At 41.0% G+C, this 22,988-nt stretch overlaps 1 protein-coding gene across 1 annotated transcript in view; it reads left to right on the forward strand.

Moving 5' to 3' along the window:
- KDM5B (lysine demethylase 5B) overlaps positions 1 to 21,737 on the forward strand; it is a 65,906-nt gene extending 44,169 nt beyond the window's left edge. Inside the window, exons 14-27 of the mRNA XM_036909568.2 lie at positions 812 to 1,006; positions 3,825 to 4,006; positions 4,164 to 4,288; positions 5,193 to 5,343; positions 5,502 to 5,616; positions 6,008 to 6,363; positions 7,388 to 7,526; positions 10,178 to 10,357; positions 11,002 to 11,160; positions 14,882 to 15,367; positions 17,895 to 18,006; positions 18,763 to 18,914; positions 19,951 to 20,271; positions 20,781 to 21,737. Coding sequence (XP_036765463.2) covers positions 812 to 1,006; positions 3,825 to 4,006; positions 4,164 to 4,288; positions 5,193 to 5,343; positions 5,502 to 5,616; positions 6,008 to 6,363; positions 7,388 to 7,526; positions 10,178 to 10,357; positions 11,002 to 11,160; positions 14,882 to 15,367; positions 17,895 to 18,006; positions 18,763 to 18,914; positions 19,951 to 20,271; positions 20,781 to 20,918 — 2,811 coding nt within the window. The 3' untranslated portion in view covers positions 20,919 to 21,737. The remainder of the gene's footprint in view (positions 1 to 811; positions 1,007 to 3,824; positions 4,007 to 4,163; positions 4,289 to 5,192; positions 5,344 to 5,501; positions 5,617 to 6,007; positions 6,364 to 7,387; positions 7,527 to 10,177; positions 10,358 to 11,001; positions 11,161 to 14,881; positions 15,368 to 17,894; positions 18,007 to 18,762; positions 18,915 to 19,950; positions 20,272 to 20,780) is intronic.
- Positions 21,738 to 22,988: the final 1,251 nt, after the last annotated feature.

The following is a 22,988-nucleotide window of genomic DNA, read 5'->3' on the forward strand; positions in this document are numbered from 1 at the left end:
AAACCTATTGCTGCTGAAATGGCTGGTTGCAAATTGTTTACCATCTACAGGAAGGGAAGACACTTGGACCACATCGTGAATCACACCTTTACTAACCAACCACACCCCTTGGTTCAGCTGCCATTTTTTTCTATTGTAGCAAGACTTGATGAAGAAACGAGTCTGTTGATTTAAATCTTGGCTGAAGCTTAGTTTCTCATTGCAAACTTAAACAGTTCCAGTCTTAAGAGTATACTTTAGAATAACACTAGTTGAAATTATCCACAACACAAAAATAATGACATGTTTTGTTTCAGTTAGTTATGAAGTGGATTTTTTATATTAGTATTAATACTTTCCATTTACCTAAAAAGCCTAATGCAGGTGTGTGAGAGATGTTAAATCTGACGAATGATGACCTTGTTTCAGTGCTTTTCTGAGTAATAGCGGCACCTGTATCCATAATTATTTTCTGTTAAGAGGTTTTGGAGCATTACTCTTCTCTGGTGTAGGTTAACCATACCAGTTCACTACAGTTTTTCAGCAAATGGATACATTTATATTTCCAGTTAGATCTACATTGTGGTGGATATTGATACATTCTTAATACACTGGGCTTTTCAAATAACTTTTTAATTATGGTATTTAATATACCAGCTCTTTGAGATACAATGATTAGAAAAAAGGCCCAAGACCTCTTAGAGTCTGGCTTTAGTGTTGGTATGTGCTATGACCCAGAACATGATAATTGTTAAAATCATAGTAAAGGTTAGAAGTCTTTAGAAATAGGACGAGAATGAATGTCACGTGCTGTCCTCTGTCTTTGCCCCAGCTGCCACTAGGCCGACAGTGTGTGGAGCATTACCGCCTGCTTCACCGCTACTGTGTATTTTCCCATGATGAGATGATTTGCAAGATGGCTTCCAAGGCTGATGTACTGGATGTTGTAGTGGCTTCAACTGTTCAGAAAGACATGGCCATTATGATTGAGGATGAGAAGGTGTTACGAGAAACTGTCCGCAAACTGGTAAGGTTTCTGGAATACCATTGCATTTCATTCGGTATTACTACTTTGTAAAGTTCTTAGGTATTTTAATACCATTTTTTAAATGTTTTTTTTTTAGTCTGATTTCCTTTAAGACCATTGTAGTAGATGTATGTTAATATCTGATTGTGGCCTTTAATTTAAAAAAATGTTTTTATTAAGGCATTACTGATAATACACCCTTATGAAGGTTTCACATGAAAAAACAATGTGGTTACTACGTTTATCCATATTATCAAGTCCCCACCCATACCCCAGTGCAGTCACTGTCCATCAGTGTAGTAAGATGTGTGGCCTTTAATTTTCATTTCTCTAATGGCTTAATGATACACTGAACATCTTAGCATGTGTGTACCTGGTGGTAACTGTATATATTACCTCTTTGGTGAAGTGTTCATTCAGATGTTTTGCTCCACCCTCTTTTTTGTTGGATTGTTATAAGAATTCTTGTTATTCTACATACTAGTCCTTTATCTAAGTGTTGTGCAAGTATATTCTTCCAGTTGGTGGCTTTTCATTCTCTTAGCAGTATCTTTTCAAATAGCAGTTTTTCATTTTGATGAAATCCAGTTTATCAGTTTTTTCTTTCATGTATCTTTTTGTATGTGTCCTTCTTAAGAAATGTTTGCCTAATCCAAAGTTGCAAAGATTTTCTCCTACGTAGTAAATTCTCTTCTATAATTTCTAGTTTTAGGTTTTACAAGTGAGTCTTTAATCCATCTCAGTAATTTTTGTTTACGGTGCAAGTTGTGGGTTGAAATTACTATTTTTGCATATGAATAGCTAATTGTTGTAGCACCATTTCTTGAAAAGAGTTAGCTTTTTTCCAATACTTGCTCTGGCGCCTTTTTTGAAAATCAATTCACTATAATGTATATATGTACGGGTCTACTGGGCTATGTTCTCTTCTGTTAAACAATGCATTTATCTTCTGGCTAATAATACTAGATAGTCTTGACTACTATAACTTTCTAGTAAGTCTTTAAATGAGGTAGTGTGAGTCTCTCAAATTTATTCTTTTTAAAAACTTTTTTGCCTATATTCCTTTGCCTTTCCATATAAATTTTAGAGTTAGCTTATTGATTTCTCTTAAAAACTATTGAGATTTTGATTGGAACTATTTTAAATCTATGGATAGTTTAGAGGAGAACTGATAGTGTAACACTATTGAGTCTTCCAATCAATGGACAGTAGTATATGCCCTATTTATTTAGTTCTTTCTGATTTCTCTCATTCAGCATTTTGAAGATTGTAGCATATAGCTCTTACACATATTTCCTTGGGTTTGTAATTATGTACTTTGTATTTTTTTGGTACAATTATAAATGATATTTTTTAAAATTTCAGTTTTCAATTATTTATTGCTAGTATTTACAAACGCACCTTTGTATATTGACTCTATATCCTGTAACCATGCTAAACTCAATAGTTCTGTTAGCTTTTTTGTAGTTCCTTTTGGGACAATCATATCCATAAATAGAGTCACGTTGATTTTTTTTTTTTTTTATGTGCCTCTTTAGACAAGAGTCCTAGAATGTTGGTTCCCTGGAGCCTGTTATGGGTCAGCATCAACAGTTTACTCACCTTCCCCTGATACTTAATACTTGGGGAAAGCAATGCCCATAGGGTTTAAGAGCCTTACCAATGTCTTACATCAGTAATGGTAGGTCATTTTTGGAACTTTCAGAACTTACAATTTATTCCCAGTTGTGGAAAATTACAGATAAAAATTAAGTGAACATTATGATTCATTCTCAACTAAAATCCAGAGTTGCTCCTTAATCTCATTTTAAACAAAAATTTCAACCATCTCCATGGCAAAGTCCTTTTCTTTTTTAGAATAATAAAAACATGGGCTACTTTCCTTTATTTGGGGAGTATCTACTGATCTCACTGAAGAATGACTCTAGAGCTGAATGTTTAACACGGAGTTTTGGTGGGGGGTTTCCTTGCATGTAGTTACATTGCTCTGACCACAGATATCCTGCCTTGCTTTTTTTTGAGGGGCAAAGTCCTTTTTAATGTTCAATTCCAGATTAAAACAAAATTCATTCATTAGTGTTTTTCTCACTCTATTCTGTCTTTGTCCATATAATTATCAGGAAGTGAAATGGCCAAAAGGTTAAAACACAGAATAAAATGTAAAGCAAAGGTTCATAATCTAACTTAATCAGGCTCTGGCATTCTTAAGGTTAGACTTGGAATCCATTTCCAGATAAGGAGAAGGGGGTAAAAGTTTGATCTTTCAAGACAAAAGGTATACCCTGGAAGGGCTCTCTAAATGTCAGCTGTTACAAACTACAGTTGAAATTTACTGGTTCAAGACCTCCTTTTTCTTGACATAGTGAGGAAGCATTTTATTTTGACTTTAGTCTCTATTGCACACATTGTCTTTTTCAGAGAACAGTGTCCCTTCAGATAACTTCTCAGGTAAAAGGCTACTAGACCACTCAGCATCTTCCCATCCTCAACAATTCCTACATGATAGTCTTTTCCACTTGCCCCATCTTCTTTCCTTGTATTTATTTTTGTTCTTTTTGTGGATTATCCAGAAGTAGTAGTCTGAAGCCCTATTTATTTAGTATCAGTTTTGATACTCAGATCACAGTGGCCAAATATAGAAACTGCCTTGTTCAAAAAGGGGTTCAACCCATGCATTTTAAATTATGCAGTCCTTTTATAGTAAGGCTTTCTTTTTTTTTTTTTAATTTTTATTTAACTCAACTACCTGTGTGTGTGTGTTTGGAGGCTGGTGGATTGTGTCATCCTTTGGAGGCCTCTAACATACACTTTCTTTTAGGGGGTAAATGATTCAGAAAGAATGGATTTTGAGCTGCTGCCAGATGATGAGCGTCAGTGTATAAAATGCAAAACCACATGCTTCATGTCTGCCATCTCCTGTTCTTGTAAACCTGGCCTGCTTGTTTGCCTGCATCATGTAAAAGAATTGTGCTCCTGTTCCCCTTATAAATATAAACTGCGGTGAGTAGAAAGGATGATGTTTTTCTGTGGAAAACACCAAATTCTTACTAAAAAGCTCTGTGACATCACTGTCTCAGGGCTGAAATACTGAGTATAAAATGTCTGATTTTCTCCAAACCCACACACCTCAAAGCTGAGCCTGCTGTTCTGTCCCCAGGTACAGATATACTCTGGATGACCTCTACCCCATGATGAACTCATTGAAGCTTCGAGCAGAATCTTACAACGAATGGGCCTTGAATGTGAACGAAGCATTGGAGGCAAAGATTAACAAGAAGAAAAGTATGTGTTGTAGAAAGTGTGATTTGGTGATTGGCAAATTGGGAGTGGTGATAATATAGCCATTATCAAGAAATGGGTTACTTGAAACAAGCTGACTTACCTTGACAAGTTCCTCTGTCCATCCAGGTTCACTGAGCATTAATGGAGAAGGTTTTAAAGCCGAGAGTGGATAAGGCAGATGCTCTTACTTCAAGTGAAGTCTTGATATATGAATTGTGTGCAAGTCATGTATTTAACAAAGACCATGTTGTTAGGAAACAGTAACTTTTCACCTCTTTTTCTCAGAAACAGAAGTATTTTTTTACATTTTATGTGGAACCTTAGAAACCTTTTTTTTAAAAAAACAAGAAACTGTATCTCATAACAATGCCAATATGTTACTAAATTAGGAGTGTTTGAATTGCTGGTCCTACATACTCCTTAGTTCTAATCAAACTCTCAGTGTCTTACTATTACCTTTTAAAGTCACTGCTGCTCTTTCCATCTCTTTGAATGTGCTTTGTTGCTTCCCTACCTATAGCCCAGCAGATAAACTGGCTTCTTTGTCTAGGGAAAGGGTTCGGTACCACTGTCTCCCAGCCCACTAGTTTCCTGCCAACTGCAGAACAAAACGCAGGAGGAAGTGGTTCAAACCACACTGAGAATCTGCATTTGCTTTGTTTTGAAAAATCAGTTGTTTTTTCATGCTTTAAACATTTACATTTTAGGTCTAAACATTTCCATATTGAAGAGCAGCTCTAGGCACTTGTTTAAAACATTCTGTCCTTAGCCAAAAAAAAAAAAAATCCAATTAAACATTGCAAGTATTTACATATACGACCTGATAAAAGCAAATGTCTGTATTTCGTGCCACTAGTACTACACATAATGATCATGGCAAAGATGGCCTTTTCTTTATTCCTAGGCCTTGTCAGCTTCAAAGCTTTAATTGAAGAATCTGAAATGAAGAAATTCCCAGACAATGATCTTTTGCGTCACCTTCGCTTAGTCACACAGGATGCCGAGAAGTGTGCCTCTGTTGCACAGCAGTTGCTTAATGGCAAAAGGCAAACTAGGTATGTACTGCTCGAGTTTGGACTCTGGTGGCTAAACTTGGAAACCTACTGTGACTGGTTTTCCTTCTGTCCTCAACTTTGTGGCATTGGAATCTTGGAATCTGGGAATGGTGACTATGTATGTTCTCATAGGGCTTTCTTGGCCTTTGTCTTTATAGATATCGATCTGGTGGAGGAAAAACCCAAAATCAGTTGACAGTGAATGAGCTCCGACAGTTTGTGACACAACTGTATGCTCTTCCATGTGTCCTCAGTCAGACACCCCTGCTAAAGGTAACTATAGGGGGTGTGTGGGGGCGAGTACTTGGTAATCCTATATTTTATAAATAAATGTAGCTGATGGTATTAAGTTGGGTTTTTTTTGGAGGGGGTTGTTAATTTGTATATTTGTTTGCAAATGTTTTTTAGTAACCCACTGAGTAATGTGTGTGTATGAAGAGATTATGACAAACCTAAAAGGAAGGATAAACTTAGAAAAGTTTACCTTGGAAGTGACCACCATCTACTCCTCGCAGCAGTCACTTGTTTTAGTTGTCAGTTGGCTTTTGTATTCTCATTTATGTGTATTATTGCTAAAATTAAGCTAGATGGAAGCAGGTCACATTGGCATGCATTGAAGATTCTAAGTATGAAGGAAGCAGTTACTGAAATCACTGTGTTTTAGGATCTCTTGAATCGTGTAGAAGATTTCCAGCAGCACAGCCAGGAGTTGCTCTCTGAGGAAATGCCCGGTGCTGCTGAGCTACAGGACCTGCTAGATGTCAGCTTTGAATTTGATGTGGAACTTCCACAGCTTGCTGAGATGCGTGTCCGTCTGGAGCAGGCCCGTTGGCTCGAAGAGGTGCAGCAAGCGTGCCTAGACCCCAGCTCCCTCACATTAGATGATATGAGACGCCTCATAGACCTGGGAGTGGGGCTGGCGCCCTACGCGGCAGTGGAGAAAGCTATGGCCCGGCTTCAGGAACTGCTCACAGTGTCGGAGCACTGGGATGACAAAGCCAAGAGTCTTCTTAGGGCCAGGTAAGAAAGCAGGGTCTCCTCTCAATGCTGGGGAAAGCTGGGGAGTGCGCCTGTCCCAGCGCTGAGGGCCGAGGGGCTGGCATGTGAGGAGAGTCCCCAGGCGGCACCTGTGCCTGGGGCTGCTTTGGAACTTGGGCAAAAGAATGTTAATTTTTTTCTCATTCAACTGATTATGAAATGAGTGATTCAAAAGGACATGCCTTTTTAAAGTCAGCTTAATGAAATTTCCCTGGACCTTGATGATACCATCTTTGAGAGAAGAAACATTTTTTACAAATAAATGGAACTGTTAAAACCCACAGTTAATAAAAAAGATCCCAAGGAGTCTTAGAGAAATGTCTGAAAGTTAATATGCACTGATCTGTAAAGTGAAGATAGTGCCAGTAGTTTTCAGCAGGAACAGGAGCTACATTTGTGCTGTTGCTCAGTAATTCAGAACACCTTACCTATGTCGGAGAGGTTTGATTGGACTTGGGCTTAACCATCTGAGGGGGAGGATCAGCCCGTCTTTGATATTGCTTTCTATCTTGCCAGGTCTGTATTGGCCTGATTGGCAACATAAACTACAAAAAGTGTCTAGATTATAGGCGATCTTCTGTAATCCTAAAATAGTGGTTGTGGAAACAGCATACACAATTTTAGTATTGTGCTTTGGACATGGAGATATTCTAGAGAATTTAAATTTTCTTAGTGACTCTTAAGAGTCTTGATAGTGTATCTAATTTAACACAGTGAATTATCCTAAGTTACCTTTTGCAAATAGAAGTTGTACTTATACCAGTGTAAAATCAGGAATAAGAACTTAAATGCTTCACTGAGTCATTTGCTGTATCTTAGATGCTCTTAAAGTCATACAGCCGTTTGAAACTAGTCAATTTGATATCTATAAGTTTTTGCCAGTTGGAAAAATTTATTTTTGGCACTAAATTTCCTTTGAAATGATTTTCCTAGTTCCTCTGGTAAACCATGAGAAAAATAAGCCATCACATAAAATGCTAAGTAGCTTTTATGTTTTATATTGTAGACCTCGGCATTCATTGAATAGCCTTGCTACGGCTGTTAAGGAGATTGAGGAGATCCCGGCATATCTGCCCAATGGTGCAGTTCTCAAAGACTCAGTGCAGAGAGCCAGAGACTGGCTTCAGGACGTAGAGGCCCTACAGGTTGGTTTAAAAAAATGTCCAGAGTGTATAAGTGCATCCATAAAGAGCAATAATTATCTCACTGCATGGATTTAGCATTTTAGGTTGGCTAGATTGCTAATTTTATTTCAGTCTTATTTAGATGTACTCACCCACCTGTTGTCCTGATCAGTTGACTCAAATGTTTAAAGCTTGGATAATTCAACTGTCTTTTTCTGGGAGCTTGGGAACCTCCCATACAAACTTGAGTACTTGGTTGGGAATCAAAGAAAAAGTTAAAAATGAAGTTGTGAGAGAAATATATTTCCTAGTCTTTGTGTGGTTGTCTCTTCTTGGCTTGTTAACAGCTGCAGTTCAGATCGGGAGAATCTAGTTGTATGGCCAAACTAGGTCCCAAGGCCCAGAACTTTCACTACACAGTAACTTAAACAAAAATGCCTCATAATCCCCACAAAAGAAAGGAAACTTACCATCTTCCAAAGTAACAAGCATCAAGTATTTGTGACCCTTTGCTAGATGTTATACTTACATGCTAGAAGTTAAAAAGAGAATTAAGTTCAGGTAGCATTATTAAGGTATAGACGCAGTGTACTCTCTGGCTCACCTAGTTTTTAGCTGGGTAACTTCATTTGAAAAGTAGTTGGTGAGGGTGTCTTCCTTTATCTTCCTAATCATCATAACCATCATATATCATTATGAACCTATTAAGGAAAAGGATCTTTGAATTATTTGATGGACTAGGTTTTGAAATTTTTAATTTATATTCTTGAGTCTCAAGGTCTGTTTTGTTGTAGCCATCAGATTCTAGGAATAAGATATTATCTGGTTTTCTGAATATTTGTGTAATTTTAAGTGGTGTTAATTTGACCAATTTCTAATAAATGCCAAACAGAACAATTTTAGCCAGATGTTTGCCACACAACATCCGGGCATCTATTCTAGTTAATAGGGAAGAGAAGATAATATTACTTGATAAATAATACATATTAAGGTATGACCCCAGCTGGCCAAAGATGCAGCCAGGGACAGTGTTGATTGTGTATGTAAATGTCCTTAACGGGAGTTTTAGATGAGGTTCTTGTCAGTGACTGTTAGAGCTGTTTTGGTCATGGTCCTCCCTTTCATTTGTGATTGGTAGCAGCTGGAAAGGTGAAGCCGTTGCAGTAAGGAGAAGTGAGCAGGTGAGATCAGGGAGGACGTGTGTCTGGATAGGTTCACTCCCTTCACATTTTCTAATATGTATAGTGCTGAGTACCATGTTTGTAGCAGTGCCTATAAGGGCAAAAAAAAAGTTTGTTCTGTTCCTGAAATAGCCTGGCCTTTACCTGCATCATAATATTTAAAGACTAACAGATGTGACTAACAATAAGGAACCACTTCCTATTTAGTTGGCTATTTATTTTTAAATGTTATCCATTATTATACTTTATACATAGGAAGTACTCCATATTTCTAAGTTGAGTGCCATAGGAATAGTATATAATTTGTGAGTTACCTTTTTAAAAGTGTCCACGGAACATGGACATTTATGCCCTTACAGTTTCAATTCTATAAGCATAAATAACAAAAGCAGTGAAACATTGATCTACCCAGTCTATATTCACTTTCTCCCAACTTCCCCCAAAATATCCTTTATGGTTGTTTATCCAGTCTGGGACCACACATTGCATCTAACTGATAAAGCTCTTTAAGATCCTTTTAATCTTCTCGAGTTCGCCTGTCCTACCCTACTCTTTTCATGTCACAGAAAGTTCACAGAATAGTTATCTGTGGTATGTTCTATCTTCTGTATTTCCTATAAATTGGAAGGTAGTTTCAAAGCTTGAATGGATTCAAGTTAAACATTTTTGACTTATATCAAAATACCAGGTGATGTGTGCTTTATATATCACATCAGGAGACACATCTGGATGATGTACCTTGAGATGCTAAGACTTACCATTGTGTTAGAGCAATACCAGTGCTCCCCCACCAACCAACCACTTAATACTTTTATTCTTTGTCCAGTTTGAGTATCTCTCACTCAGAAAGTGGTCCCAGAAGCAGCAGCTCTTGGAAACTTGTTAGAAATTCAAATTCACGGGCCCTTCCCTGGTGTCCTGAATCACAGTATTTGGGGATGGGTCGCAGGAAGGTGTTTAATAAGCAAGCTTTCCAAGTGATTTGCAGTGAATACCAAATTTTTAGAACCAGTGGGCTTTCTCAGCTCATTTTAGTTTCCTGAATAATTTATATGAGTTACTTTAATTCATCATTGCTTAGTGGATTGGAGTAAAATACTGTTTTGTTGCTTTTATTGATGGAAGTCAGTGTAAAAGTCCTTTTGAGTTATCACAATTACATTTCTGTTGAGTTTTTTTCAAACTATCCACAGGGACCAAGGTGACAAGCAACTTTAGAAGGGCACAGAGCAAAGGAGCACAGTGTGTGTCGTGTTCTCAGCTGTGTCCTTGGGACCCTAGCACAAACTAGGTTCTTTCAGTGTTCGTTAAGTGAAAGAGCATGTCAGCCCCACTTCCACCACCATTGGGCAGCTGGCAGGTTTTACGTATTTCCATTTGTGAATTTAATGTGTCTAAATATGGAGTAGGCCCAATCTGAATTACGCTTTTCCCACTTTACAAAGAAGTATTCTTTTTTCTAAATTGCTATAATTTTTCTTGATTTATTAGGTTGGAGGACGTGTGCCAGTGTTAGACACACTTGTAGAACTTGTAACACGAGGTCGATCGATCCCAGTACATCTGAATTCCTTACCAAGACTGGAATCACTAGTAGCTGAAGTTCAGGCTTGGAAAGAATGTGCTGATAATACATTCTTGATGAAGAATTCCCCATATTCTCTCTTAGAGGTAAGTTTGCAACTGGTCTGTGTACAAGACCTTAGATCTCCTAGGTTCGTAAAAACATGCCATCCCTCACACAGAAAGGTGGCCTCACCAGTTGATTTTTTTTTTTTTTTCCCAGAAAAGCCAGGGAGATACTCCTAAACTTCTTTAGTGAAATAACCTTTAAATGTTTTCTGAATACATTTGGATACATTCAGTGCCCAAGGAAGAACATTGTTTTCATTGAAGTTTCTCAGTCTGTTGAAATTGGGCTTTATAACCTTGGCCATTCACCAACACTTGTGTTTAATAAGCCTGATAAATGATCTTATTCGCCTCCCATAAAGTGCCTTAGTTGTGTTTTTTCCATTTTTTATAAGCTGATAACAATTATACATTATGACTAGAATCAGTATATTACTGCATTTTTACTTATTTGAATCTGGAATCAAGTCAGTCTTGTGAGATTTCCTACTTTTCTCTTTCTCCCTCCTTTCCTTCCTTCCTTTCTACAGGAGGGTCCTCTGGCTTCAGGGCAGCATGTTACAAAGAAAAGTTAGATACTAAGAAAATAACATCCTTCCCACTCTTGGGACTTTTAAATTGGGACTTTCTAATGCTTTACCTGAAATCTGTTTAACCAGTGGTTGTTCTTTGTCCCACATTAGGTGCTGTGTCCTCGATGCGATGTTGGCCTTTTGGGATTGAAGAGGAAGCAGAGAAAGTTAAAGGAGCCCTTGCCAAGTGGAAAAAAGAAAAGCACCAAGTTAGAGAGTCTGAGTGACCTGGAAAGAGCTTTAACTGAAAGTAAAGAGACTGCCTCAGCTGTACGTAGTAGGGTTTTTTCTTTTCCTTTCTCTGTTGCTTGGGCAAGACAATTTTTACCACTTCGTTTATATTGGGAAAGGAAATAAAAGACTGACGTTAAAAGTACTCAGTTTTACCAAAAGACTTTCTGGAAACTCAAAATGTAAATGTTTTGAGTGAAACGTGAATAGACTGCAAAAGATTTAGGAAAAACTCCCAGTCTGAGTCTTGCAAACCCAAAAGTAGTCTTGTCAGTAGTGCATGGGTTGAACCAGGAATGCTGACTAAGGATATTAAAGATATAATGGGTGAGACTGCAATACCAAATTAATAATTTACAGTAAGAAATACACTCAAAAGTGACTAGATACTTGAGTCTGACCAGCATTTAGAAAACACTGCTGATTCAAAGATGATAACATCTTCAAGAAGTTGAGGGCAACATCTACGTAATGTTAAGTGAGCACATTATCAGGACAAAGGGAGATAGCTGTGTGATTTGAATGCTTTCTTTTAAAATCTAAATTTAATTAATATAAATTTCTTTATTCTATAATTGACACATACATTATATTACTTTCAGGTGTGTAACATAATGATTTGATATATGTATGTATATATTGGAAATTATCACCACAATAAGTCTAGTTAACATCTGTCAGCATATAGAGTTACAAACTTTCTTATGATGACAGCTTTTAAGATCTACTCTTAGCAACTTTTAAATACACAGCACAATATTATTGACTATAGTCATCATGGTGTACCTTACATGCCCCAGGACCTCTCTGTATAACTGGAAGTTTATACCTTTTGACCACCTTCACCCATGCCCATTCCCCACTCCTTGCCTCTGGCAGCCACCCATCTGTTTCCTGTATTTGTGGGTTATTTTTAATTTTTGTTTTGTTTATATATTCCACATGTAAGTGAGATCATACAGTTTTTTTGTTTTTGTTTTTATTTTGGTGTCATTAATCTACAATTACATGAACATTATGGTTACTAGACTCCCCCCATCACCAAGTCCCCCCCACATACCCCCTTATAGTCACTGTCCATCAGCGTAGTAAGATGCTGTAGAATCACTACTTGTCTTCTCTGTGTTGCACAGCCCTCCCTGTGCCCCCCCGCCCCCACTTTGAGATCATACAGTGTTTACTTGTCTTTCTCTGAGTTATTTTACTTAGTATAATGCTCTCAAAGTCCATCCATGTTGTCACAAATGTCATGATTTCCTTCTTTCTTATAGCTGAATAATACTCTTATCACACTCACACACACATGCGTGTGTGCGTTTTCTTTATCCATTCATCCATCGATCAGTGGACACTTAGGTACTTTCATATCTTGGCTGTTGTAAATAATGCTGCAACAAACATGGTACAGGTATTGTTTTAGTTAGTGTTTTTGTTTTCTTTGGACAAATACCCACAAATGGAATTTCTTGATCTTCGGGGTAGTTCTATTTTTAGTTTTTTGAAGAACCCTCACACTTTTCCACAATGGCTGCACCAGTTTACATTCCTGCCAGCATTGCATGCGGGGCCCCCTTTTCTCCACATCTTCACCAACACGTTATTTCTTGTCTTTTGTTTAGTGGCCATTCTAACTGGTGAGAGATGGTATCTCATTGTGGTTTTGGTTTGCATTTCCCTATGGTTAGTGACGTTGAGCATCTTTTTGTGTACCTGTTGGCCATCTGTATGTTTTTGGAAAAATATCTCTTCGGAGCCTCTGCCCATTTTTTAATTGGATTTTTGTTGTTGTTGTTGTTTGCTATTGAGTCATAGTTCTCTATTTTTGATATTACAGATACATGATTTGCCAGTATTTTCTCCTATTCAGTAGGTTGCCTTTTTTGTTGTTGATGGTTTCCTTTCCTGTGCAGAAGCTGGTTAGTTGTGTATTGTCCCATTTGGATGCTTTTCAGTGGCACAAAGCATTGCCCATTCTAGAATAGGAATATACATGCTGCTAGGATTGGACCAACTATTTATCCTTGGGTCAGGGCACCTTTTCCCAGTCCATTCTGTAGCTGTCTGACCTTTCCTGTAACTGACATGAGATTACCTTAATTTATGTATTTTGACAACAGATCTAGGACTTATTTGTATATTCAGCCAGGTTCTAATTACAGTTCTCCTGCTTGAGTATCATTTTGGTGTTTTTAAGGGACAGCTCTCCACTGTTACATGTGTGGTTTGTTTTATAAGGACATCATATTGAGCTTTGCATTCTGTCTCTTTCAGAGTCCAGTCTATGCCCACCTAGTCAATGGACCCCTGGCTTAAGAATTCTATACATTACCTGTGATCTCTTCTAGAACTCTGAAAGATTAGTCATTTGCTCCTCATTTCTGAACTATAGGAAGGCACCTTGTTACCACATAACCCATATGTACTCCCTGTATGATGTTTTCATTTACAGAAATAAGTGGATTTTTTTTAATACACAGAGGTTACCCATTTTACTCCTAGAAGTTTTTCTTTCTTCCCTAATCCCTCATTAAAGTATTTTCTTCTCTAATGTGAAAAGGCCAAAAGAAAGAGATCATGGAGAGTTCATTTGGGCCTTAAAACTCACACATGTGGTGAATCATAATGGATCTGATGGTGGGTGGATGTGATAGTTGGGGATGGTTTTAACTGTGACGAATTAACATTTTAAGGAGTTGGGAATAGAATTGGAGAAAGCAATATTTCCTGCCCCTTATGGCTTTTGCTCTAGACTGGAAAGCTGAGTTTTAAAATTCTGTGCTTTTCCCCTATTTATCTAGAAGTACTAGAGGAGGACTTTGGCCCAGCTTTTTGTTGGGGAAACTGGACACTAAGCTTGAGGTGGCAGTGGCTAACTCTGACATAGCTGGTGATTTGAATTTGTCACCTTTTCCTCCATGTGCATAATGAACGAATCTGTGATGCCTGGACTTGGTTGTATGTTGGATGCCTTGTATGTAGTGGGTGCTTAGTTTGTTCATGAACAAGTTCCACTTATGGACATCTTGTAAATACCATTCAGAAATATGTTCAGTATCACTTCAGCTTTTTACTATGAAGTTGATTGTGTTTATGTGTGTTTTCAAGTCATTCATACAGGTTTAACTGAGCTCAGCGCTTTCCTGGGACCTGGCTCTCATTTTAATAGGTCTTATTTTACAGTGTGTGTGTGTGAGGAAAGTCTCGTCAAGATTCCATTTAATCTTCCCCATGAGGGATCCAGTTTCGTTACCTACAGCTGCTGTGTCCAGCAGACAGGAAGAGACATAGGCCACTGCTGAGTAGCGGCTGCTCCAGAAGGTTATTCCATTAAAGTACCTTCTAGAAGAACACAAAAGCTAACAGAATAAAATTGAATGCAGAACCTCAGAAATCAGTACACACAGAAAGTGAAAAGCCCATATATTTCAAGAGAAGTAAATATTCTAGGAGATAAATTTGCAAGGAGAGTAATTGCACACATTGTTCTCCGTGCCCAGCAGTGTGGTCTGTCCTGCTTCTCCCATTTCGTCATCGTCATTGCAGCCTGGGGAGGTGGGCCCTGTTAGCAACTCCATTCTATATGTGCAGACACTTATCCATAGGAGAACATGTTGCCCAAGGTCGCTCACATAGCTTTAGTGGGGCAGAGCCAGGATTTGAAAGCAGGCAGTCTAGTCTGGAGCCCACCAGGATCCCAGCGATTCAGGAGAAAGGCGAGTGTTCCATGGCACTCCCTGACTGTCTGTCTGCTCCTTTGCAGATGGCTGCGCTCGGCGAAGCTCGTCTAAGGGAGATGGAAGCCTTGCAGTCCCTCAGACTGGCCAATGAGGGGAAACTGCTGTCATCTGGCCAGGATGTGGAGCTGAAGGTTTGCGTGTGTCAGAGGGCCCCGGCCGCCCCTATGATCCAGTGTGAGCTCTGCAGGGATGCCTTCCACACTGGCTGCGTGGCTGCACCCAGTATTGCGCAAGGTCCCCGGATCTGGCTTTGTCCCCATTGTCGGAGGTCAGAGAAACCTCCGCTAGAGAAAATTCTTCCCCTGCTGGCCTCCCTGCAGCGTATCCGAGTTCGCCTCCCCGAGGGAGATGCACTTCGGTATATGATTGAAAGAACCGTGAACTGGCAACACAGAGCCCAGCGGCTGCTTTCGTCAGGGAACCTGGAACCTGCACAAGACCGAGGGGGCTCAGGACTGTTCCGCAGCAGGTGGCAGGCCTCAGCAGGGCAGGTGGCAGAGACAGACAAGGTGAGTCTGCACCTCCCCGGCTGGTTATGGGCATCTGCTTGGCTCTGCGCTCTTCCCTGAGCATGCAGCTCTGGCCCTGCTGGTGGTCGCCATGCTGTTAGCACACTGCATGTGGCTTCCCACCTGAGGGTCATGTGGACCTGCTAGTTTCTCCTGAGAGTCAGGAGTTGTCTCCCCGGCACTGTTTCTCTAGTGCAGATTTCACCTTTTCATGTGAACACATAAGTTTTTCCATTATGTGTATGGATCCAGATACATGTCTTTTTTTTTAATAAAGGTATTACTGGTATATACTCTTATGAAGGTTTCACATGAAAAAATAATGTGGTTACTACATTTACCCATATTATCAAGTCCCCACCCATACCCCAATACAGTCACTGTCCATCAGGGTAGTAAGATGCCACAGATTCACTATGTGCCTTCTCTGTGCTACACTGTTTTCCCCGTGACCCCTCACACCATGTGTACTAAACATAATACCCCTCCATCCCCTTCTCCATCCCTCCCGACCTGCCCTCCCACACCCCTCCCCTTTGGTAACCACTAGTCCCTTCTTGGAGTCTGTGAGTCTGCTGCTATTTTGTTCCTTCAGTTTTGCTTCGTTGTTATACTCCACAAATGAGGGAAATCATTTGGTACTTGTCTTTCTCCGCCTGGCTTATTTCACTGAGCATAATATCCTCCAGCTCCATCCATGTTGTTGCAAATGGTAGGATTTGTTTTCTTCTTATGGCTGAGTAGTATTCCATTGTGTATATGTACCACATCTTCTTTATCGATTCATCTACTGATGGACACTTAGGTTGCTTCCATATCTTGGCTATGGTAAATAGTGCTGCGATAAACATAGTGGTGCATATGTCTTTTTGAGTCTGAGAAGTTGTATTCTTTGTGTAAATTTCCAAAGAGTAGGATTCCCTGGTCAAATGGTATTTCTATTTTCAGTTTTTTTGAGGAACCTCTGTATTGCTTTCCACAGTGGTTGAACTAGCTTACATTCCCACCAGCAGATATATGTGTATGTGTGTCTGTGTATGTATGTATGTATGTATTTAACACACTTTTTCCCCTGCTTCCTCTCATGTAACTTAGTAGAAAGGAAAAGTGCCTCCTGCCTTCTGTCTCCTAATGCCTTTGAGGAAGAGTAGGTTTTGAAATGTCTGAGAACTATGTTGCTTCAGATGAAGGCAGTGGGTTTCGTACCATCTGTGATCTTTGTGCCAGAAGCCAGATTGTTCTGACCACTGCTGGGATGGGTGGAGTTTTCTGTTCCCTTCCATAGAGGAAGGGTGTGAAGACGTCAGAGAAGTACAGTGGGAACACAGTGGCCACACTTCTTACTGGCAGACCTGGTCTCATTGCACTTCACTTGATTGCGCTTTGCAGATACTGTGTTTTATAAATGGAAGGCGTTTGGCAGCCCTGTGTTCAGCAAGTCTGTTGGCACCATCACTTTGCGTCTCTCTTGCATTTTGGTCGTTCTACAGTATTTCAGGCTTTCTCATTGTTCTTACATATGGTGTCTGTGACTAATGATTACGACTTGCTGAAAACTCAGATGGTGGTTAGCACTTTTAAGCAATAAAATATTTTTTAAGTTAAGGTATGTATTTTTTTTTTTAGACAGCATACTGTTGTACACTAATGAGCTACAGTATAGTGTAAACCTAACTTTCATTTGCACTGGGAAACCAAGAACTGACGCGCTTTGTTGCGGTGGTCGAACTGAACCTGCGTTATCTTTGAGGCCTGCCTGGATAAGGTCAGCCCGATGACTCCCAGTCTAGCACAGATTTCTCTAGCAGAGGTAACAACTCCCTTGTGTGATATGAACATGGACATTTGAATTATATGAGTTAAATGTTCAGTAGATCAGAGCTAAGGACAAAAATTGTTAATGTGTTATATTTGTTTCCTTGTTTTTGAATTTATCTGCAAGCTTCTGAAATATAGCACCTGTCACTTAGCAGACATGCCTAGTTACATTTTTGTTGCACAGGTGAACTGTGGCTGTTGGGGCTCTCACTTCTGCAGTAAAGAGGCAGGACACAGCTGTTACTTACATGCTCACTTGTGCTCAGAGGAGCACTTCTCCCAGCTCCTTTAGGAAACCCTGGGGAAGCCGTAGGGAGATGATACGAGTGAGAGCCGGTTGTTGCCCGGTCGGTGTGTTCAGAGGGGTACATGTCTGTGCTCATTTTGTTTTAATCTTCATAAGGAGAGTCACATAGATGCTAAAAGGTTGTATGATGGTTGTGTGGAGAAAATGACTTGTTCCCAGCTGGTGCTCTTCACCTCTTTGAAGTCAGTCCAGGTAAACTTAAAGCCAGGGAGACTGCAGGCGTGGTGGGTATGTGCTGGTTTGGTCAGACCTAAGATGCCAGGAGACTTCTTTCAGTTTGGGAAAATGAAGTTTTTCTCTTTCCTGGTTGTCTGCCTGGTAACCCAAGCTACTCTCATTGGACTGGTAGAAGTAGTTTTAATACTGAAAAGGCCTTACTATCAAATATTCTGCTTCCATTAGGCATCTCAGCCTCCTGGCACACCACCCTTCTCCCTGCCTGATGATTGGGACAGCAGAACCTCGTATTTATACTCTCCCTTCTCTACTGGACGGAGTTGTATCCCCCTCCATGGTTTGTATTTTATTATTATTTTGAAGGCTGGGAAGTGACAATACATAGATGATCAGGTATTATAAAAAAGGACTTTATCCTCAATTGTAGGATATGGGTTACTGTGTATTTACAAGGTAGGAGAAGGGTCATATTTGAAGCTTTATAAATGCAAAGGAAACCAAGAAAGGGTTTATATCCATTGGTTTCAGTGATGGAAAGGTTAATCCCACGCCCAGTGGTGATTAAATACCAGTCATTTCGATCAGATGCTAAGCTGTGGCTCCCTTGTTACTTGGTTACTAGGAGCCTTGTGGATCTTAGAGATGCTCTACACCTGAAACCTGCTGCTTTTTTCCTATACTGACCTACAAATGACTGCCCCGTGAGTCTAAAGCTGCATCCAAAGTTGTGATCCTTAGTCACCATCACAGTGTGTCTAGTAATGGAGTCAGAGCTGCCTGATCCACTTGGGTTGCACATGCCCTGGGCTAGTCTGTGCTTTCTATTAAAGCTGTCAGGGCAGAGGTACTGTGTCATCTGCATTAGCAGTAAGTGAGGAGGGGATTCAGTGCAGAATCAATACTCTCCAGTAATGAGAAGACTTAGGTCTAGTTTGGGTTCTGCTCCATCGTGGCTTTCAGCACATTGAGTGACTCTACCTTCAGCAGGCTCCCAGTTACAAAGGAGCGGTGGCAAGGGTCTGAGGGGTGGTCCTTCATGTGCTTGTCTCCCAGACCTGCGTGTCATTGTTGTGATTGGTCTGCTCTTTAACAGGTGTTAGTTGGGAAGTGAGTGAGCTGTTGATGGAAGCCCAGTTGCTCCAGGTATCCCTTCCTGAAATTCAGGAACTTTACCAGACTTTACTTGCAAAGCCAAGCCCTGCTCAGCAAGCTGACCGAAGCTCACCAGTTCGGCCCAGCAATGAGGTGAGCCTGTAGCTGCTGGGGGCCAGAGTGTGGGGCGGGGACTGTGTTCCAGTGTCACTCCATCTAAAGAGCTCAGTGAATGAAAAGGATGCCGATTGTCTACTTTATAGCCCTATTCTTCTGCTGCTGGTGAGCAGATAGGAGCTCACAGCCTGGAGTTTGGTTTTATTTCTTAAGTCACAGTGTAAAATTTTTCCCCTTTATTTTTAGCAAAGTGCTTCTCATCATTTCCATGTGGTGATAGCTAGAAGCAGGGTTATTTTCCTTCTGTAAGGGAATTACATAGGTGAAGATATAACTGGGAAGGCCTTTGGGGATAAAGCCTTCAAAAGTCAGAGATGTTCTTAATGTTAACGTTTAACAAATGCCGTAATTCCTCTAAACCTAACAAAACAGCTGGTGTGAGCACTGGGTGATCAGGCTGAGGATGCCCATACCAAGGCAGATGCCATTAAGCGTCCTGTGTCCTGTTCCTGAGAGTGTGATTGGAGACGCTGCCACTTCCTCCTGTTGGTGAACTAGCTGGCCTGTCCATGTACGGCCCCTGACATGTGGTCAGCATAGGGAAGACTCACTGAAGACACCATACTGTGTACCAATCAGTATCCAATATTCCCACCTGTGGGGTGGGCTTCTGTATGCCCACCTCGCTCCTGGAAGGGGTGGGGCTGTATGTCCTTGAGGAAGGAATTAGCATGTCCCCTCGATAGAAACTACACGTCAGTCAGTCATGTGCTCATGGGTTTGGCGAGAAGAAGGATGTAGGCACCTTCTGTCTCCTGGTGCTCGCTGGCTGGTTGGAAAAACAAAGACGTCTTTAATGTTTCCCTTCTTCAGTATTCCATGGAGAGCACCAGCAGTTGTTAGCTGAACAGGTCATCCTGTGTAGGATGGGAAGGGAGGTGGTGGTGGCTAGGAGGCGGTATTTTCTGGTGTTGATTGGGGATCATCTGGTTTCTTGTACAGCTGACACTTCACTAGTTTTAGTAATAGGCAAACTGTAGGCTAAACTTGAGTTTGCCTGTCTTCCACCCAGAATGATTGTTGCCGTGGCAAGCGAGATGGAATCAACAGCCTTGAGAGAAAACCGAAGAGACGCCTGGAAAGAGAAGGCCTCTCCAGTGAGCGGTGGGATCGAGTCAAAAAAATGCGGACCCCTGGAAAGAAGAAAATTAGACTGAGCCGCCCCAAGGACACGGACAGTTTCAAGTCAGAGAGAGCGCGTAGCTGTGAATTAGTCCGTTCTGCCGGAACTCATTCCCTGCCCTCAGACACGTCCTATTCCGAACAGGAGGACTCTGAGGATGAAGATGCCATCTGCCCAGCTGTGAGCTGTCTGCAGCCAGAAGGAGATGAGGTCAGTGAGGTTTGGGCCATAGAGGACATGCTTTCCCTTAACTCAGAAACCCTGTAAGCTAGACCTCATCTCGCTGGGTCTTTCTCTTCTGCTTACCTGCTTTGAGCTGATCTGAATGGATTGCTCAGCCTCCCCCCACTGATCTCTCTGCTCTTACATCGTCCTGGGGCTTCTTCCTTTTCTTGAAGAAACTCTCATTCTCCCCTTTTTCCTTATCCTGCTCCTGCAGCTGTCAGCGACCCGGCGCCAAGAAGGTGGGAGGGTGCCGATGTAATGCCCTTTTGCTTACTTACCACAGGGCGACGTGTCTTAGCCCCAAAGCAGTCACGACTTGAAGAATGGCTTTGACTCGGTTGCTTTGGCGTTTGGCTTAGCTGTTGTGCCAGAGGCCCCGGCTGTGGCACGGGGCCATTAGTGGCAAATGGCCTGAATATCTTGAGGCTGGCCTGCTCAGTTTTGAATCACGTTTTTTCCTCTGAAAACCCCGTCTCCCTACTCTTTGTAACCAGGTGGACTGGGTCCAGTGTGATGGCAGCTGCAATCGGTGGTTCCATCAGGTCTGTGTTGGTGTTTCTCCAGAGATGGCAGAGAAAGAAGACTACGTCTGTGTGCGCTGTTCTGTGAAGGACGCACCAAGCCGAAAATAAACACACACAGACCTCTCCCCCAACTTAATGTAATTCAGGACTCCAACCAAGAAGATTTCTTCAATTTCTCAGCAAAGCTACAGGACTGGTATTCAAACCAGCCTGTAAACGGTGCTATTTCTATTCCTTATGGGATCATTTTTCCAGAACTCTTTGAAAAAAAGAAAAAAACAACTAAAAAAATTTTGACACTTTTTTGTATTTTTTTCCTTAAGAGCTGTTTGTGGTCATTGAGGTTCGAAATGCTGACTGTTTTTTGCAGGGGTTCCCACCGGTTTGGAAGGCATTGGAGCCTGCACCTTTTCATGTACAGCATTAAAATCTCACTTCTGTCTGGGATTTACCGGCTTCAGAGTCCAACTCAATTTCAGTGTCCAGAAGGACACCAGAAATTCCAGTAAATCCTCATTTGAGGAATTTCTCCTGTTTACTCTGTTACCATGTTGGGGTACTTAAGTTTTTCACTTTTGGGGTTTTTGTTTGTTTCTTTATCCACTTTTTTTTTTTTTTCTGGTAGACTAGGTTTATTTATCTAAGCAATAACTTCTGTGTTGGTTTCAGTGGCTGGAATTAAAACAAAACAAAACAAACTTCCAAACTGTGTTGATGCTTTAGCGTTTGGCTGATGTACAGAAAGCAGATGTCTAGTTTCTGGGGTCACTGAGGAATAGTGGTGTGGAAGAGAGACTGCTCTGTAAGCAATTACCACAGCTGTGTCTTGGCTTTCTCCCTGCCCCTTCCTTCCTCTCCTATTTTTTTGGTAGCTTGTATCAAATGTTGCAGTTTATATTGTGGAATAAATCCTTGGTCCTAATATGACACTACATGCTGGTTATTTAGAGCCATTAGAATACAGCTTCTCTGGCCCCTCTAACCAGGGGCTTTGAAGAGCCAGAGAGGGCGGCGTGCTTTTGCCTCCGCCTAGTCAGGCTGTACAGTAGCAGGGGTGGCCATATGCCTTCAGGCCCCCCTAATAAAGAACCTCACCCAATTTCAAGGGGACGAACCTGTCCTTAAAGCCATGCTGTTTTTCTTAATAAGCTTTCTCAGAATGTTGACAAATCATTCCAATTCTCAAGTTAGTCCTTCTTGTGGAAATGATGACTTTATTATGTTTGAACTGACAGGGAAGCTAGGTTCAGGGTTCAGGTGTCAGAAGGAAATCTAAGGCAGGTTCATCCTTTCAGAGGGCTAGGAAGGTATGGGCTGAGGGGAAACTTGGGAACGCCCAGGCTCTGCCTGTCTGATTTCTTCACTGTCCTTAGTGGCTGTGAGAGCCTAGAGCCTTTTCTAAAACCTCCTTTTCCTTTTAAAGGAAGGACTCTGTTCTGCAGTGGAGAAGGCATTCTGGTTAACAGAGCCATCTCTTGTGTGCTCTTCCCTATTCTGTTGCTAGTATTTGTTTCCCCCAAGTTCTATATCCATAAACCTAAAGATGGGTAGAACTAGTAGGTCTTTAATAAAATAAAACAACAGCAGCAACGTCAGTTTGTGATGTAGCAGAGATTTAAATGTACTGTCCCCCCTTATGCAATTCAAATAATTAAATCTCTTTAAGAATGACTCCTACTTGTCTGCAGTTCTCCCACAGTTCATTGTGATGTTTCTCCTTGCCCTATGGGGGTTTTGGGGCCAACAGAGAAGAAGAATCTCCAGAATATATAAAAGTGCTTTGGCCTTTTTAAGTATCTAAATTCATAGAACCCCCCAACATTTGGGACAGTATACCAGCTGCCCCAGTTTCATGGAGGAGACAGCCTAAAAGGGGGCACTGCTGCTGGAGTGTAGCCTTGGCCTTGGCCTTTGCAGAGCATTCACCCATGTGTTGTGCCCTTTCACTGCTGCCACTAGCGTTCCTTCACCTGTAGATGGTACCTAATAATCTCTGACACCAGCATCTTCGATGAGGTAGATCCTCTGCCTCTCTGAATAGGGGAAAGGCAGGTGTGTGTGTGTTTAAACCCCACTCTCTCTAGGTGAGACCCACCAGTTTTTACAATATGATGATACTGAGGTTTAAGAGGGTCAGTTGCCCAAATTACCCTGCTGGTAAATGCCAGTTGTCCTATT

Source organism: Manis pentadactyla, chromosome 9 (assembly GCF_030020395.1).
Source record: "Manis pentadactyla isolate mManPen7 chromosome 9, mManPen7.hap1, whole genome shotgun sequence".
Taxonomy (NCBI): Eukaryota; Metazoa; Chordata; class Mammalia; order Pholidota; family Manidae; genus Manis; species Manis pentadactyla.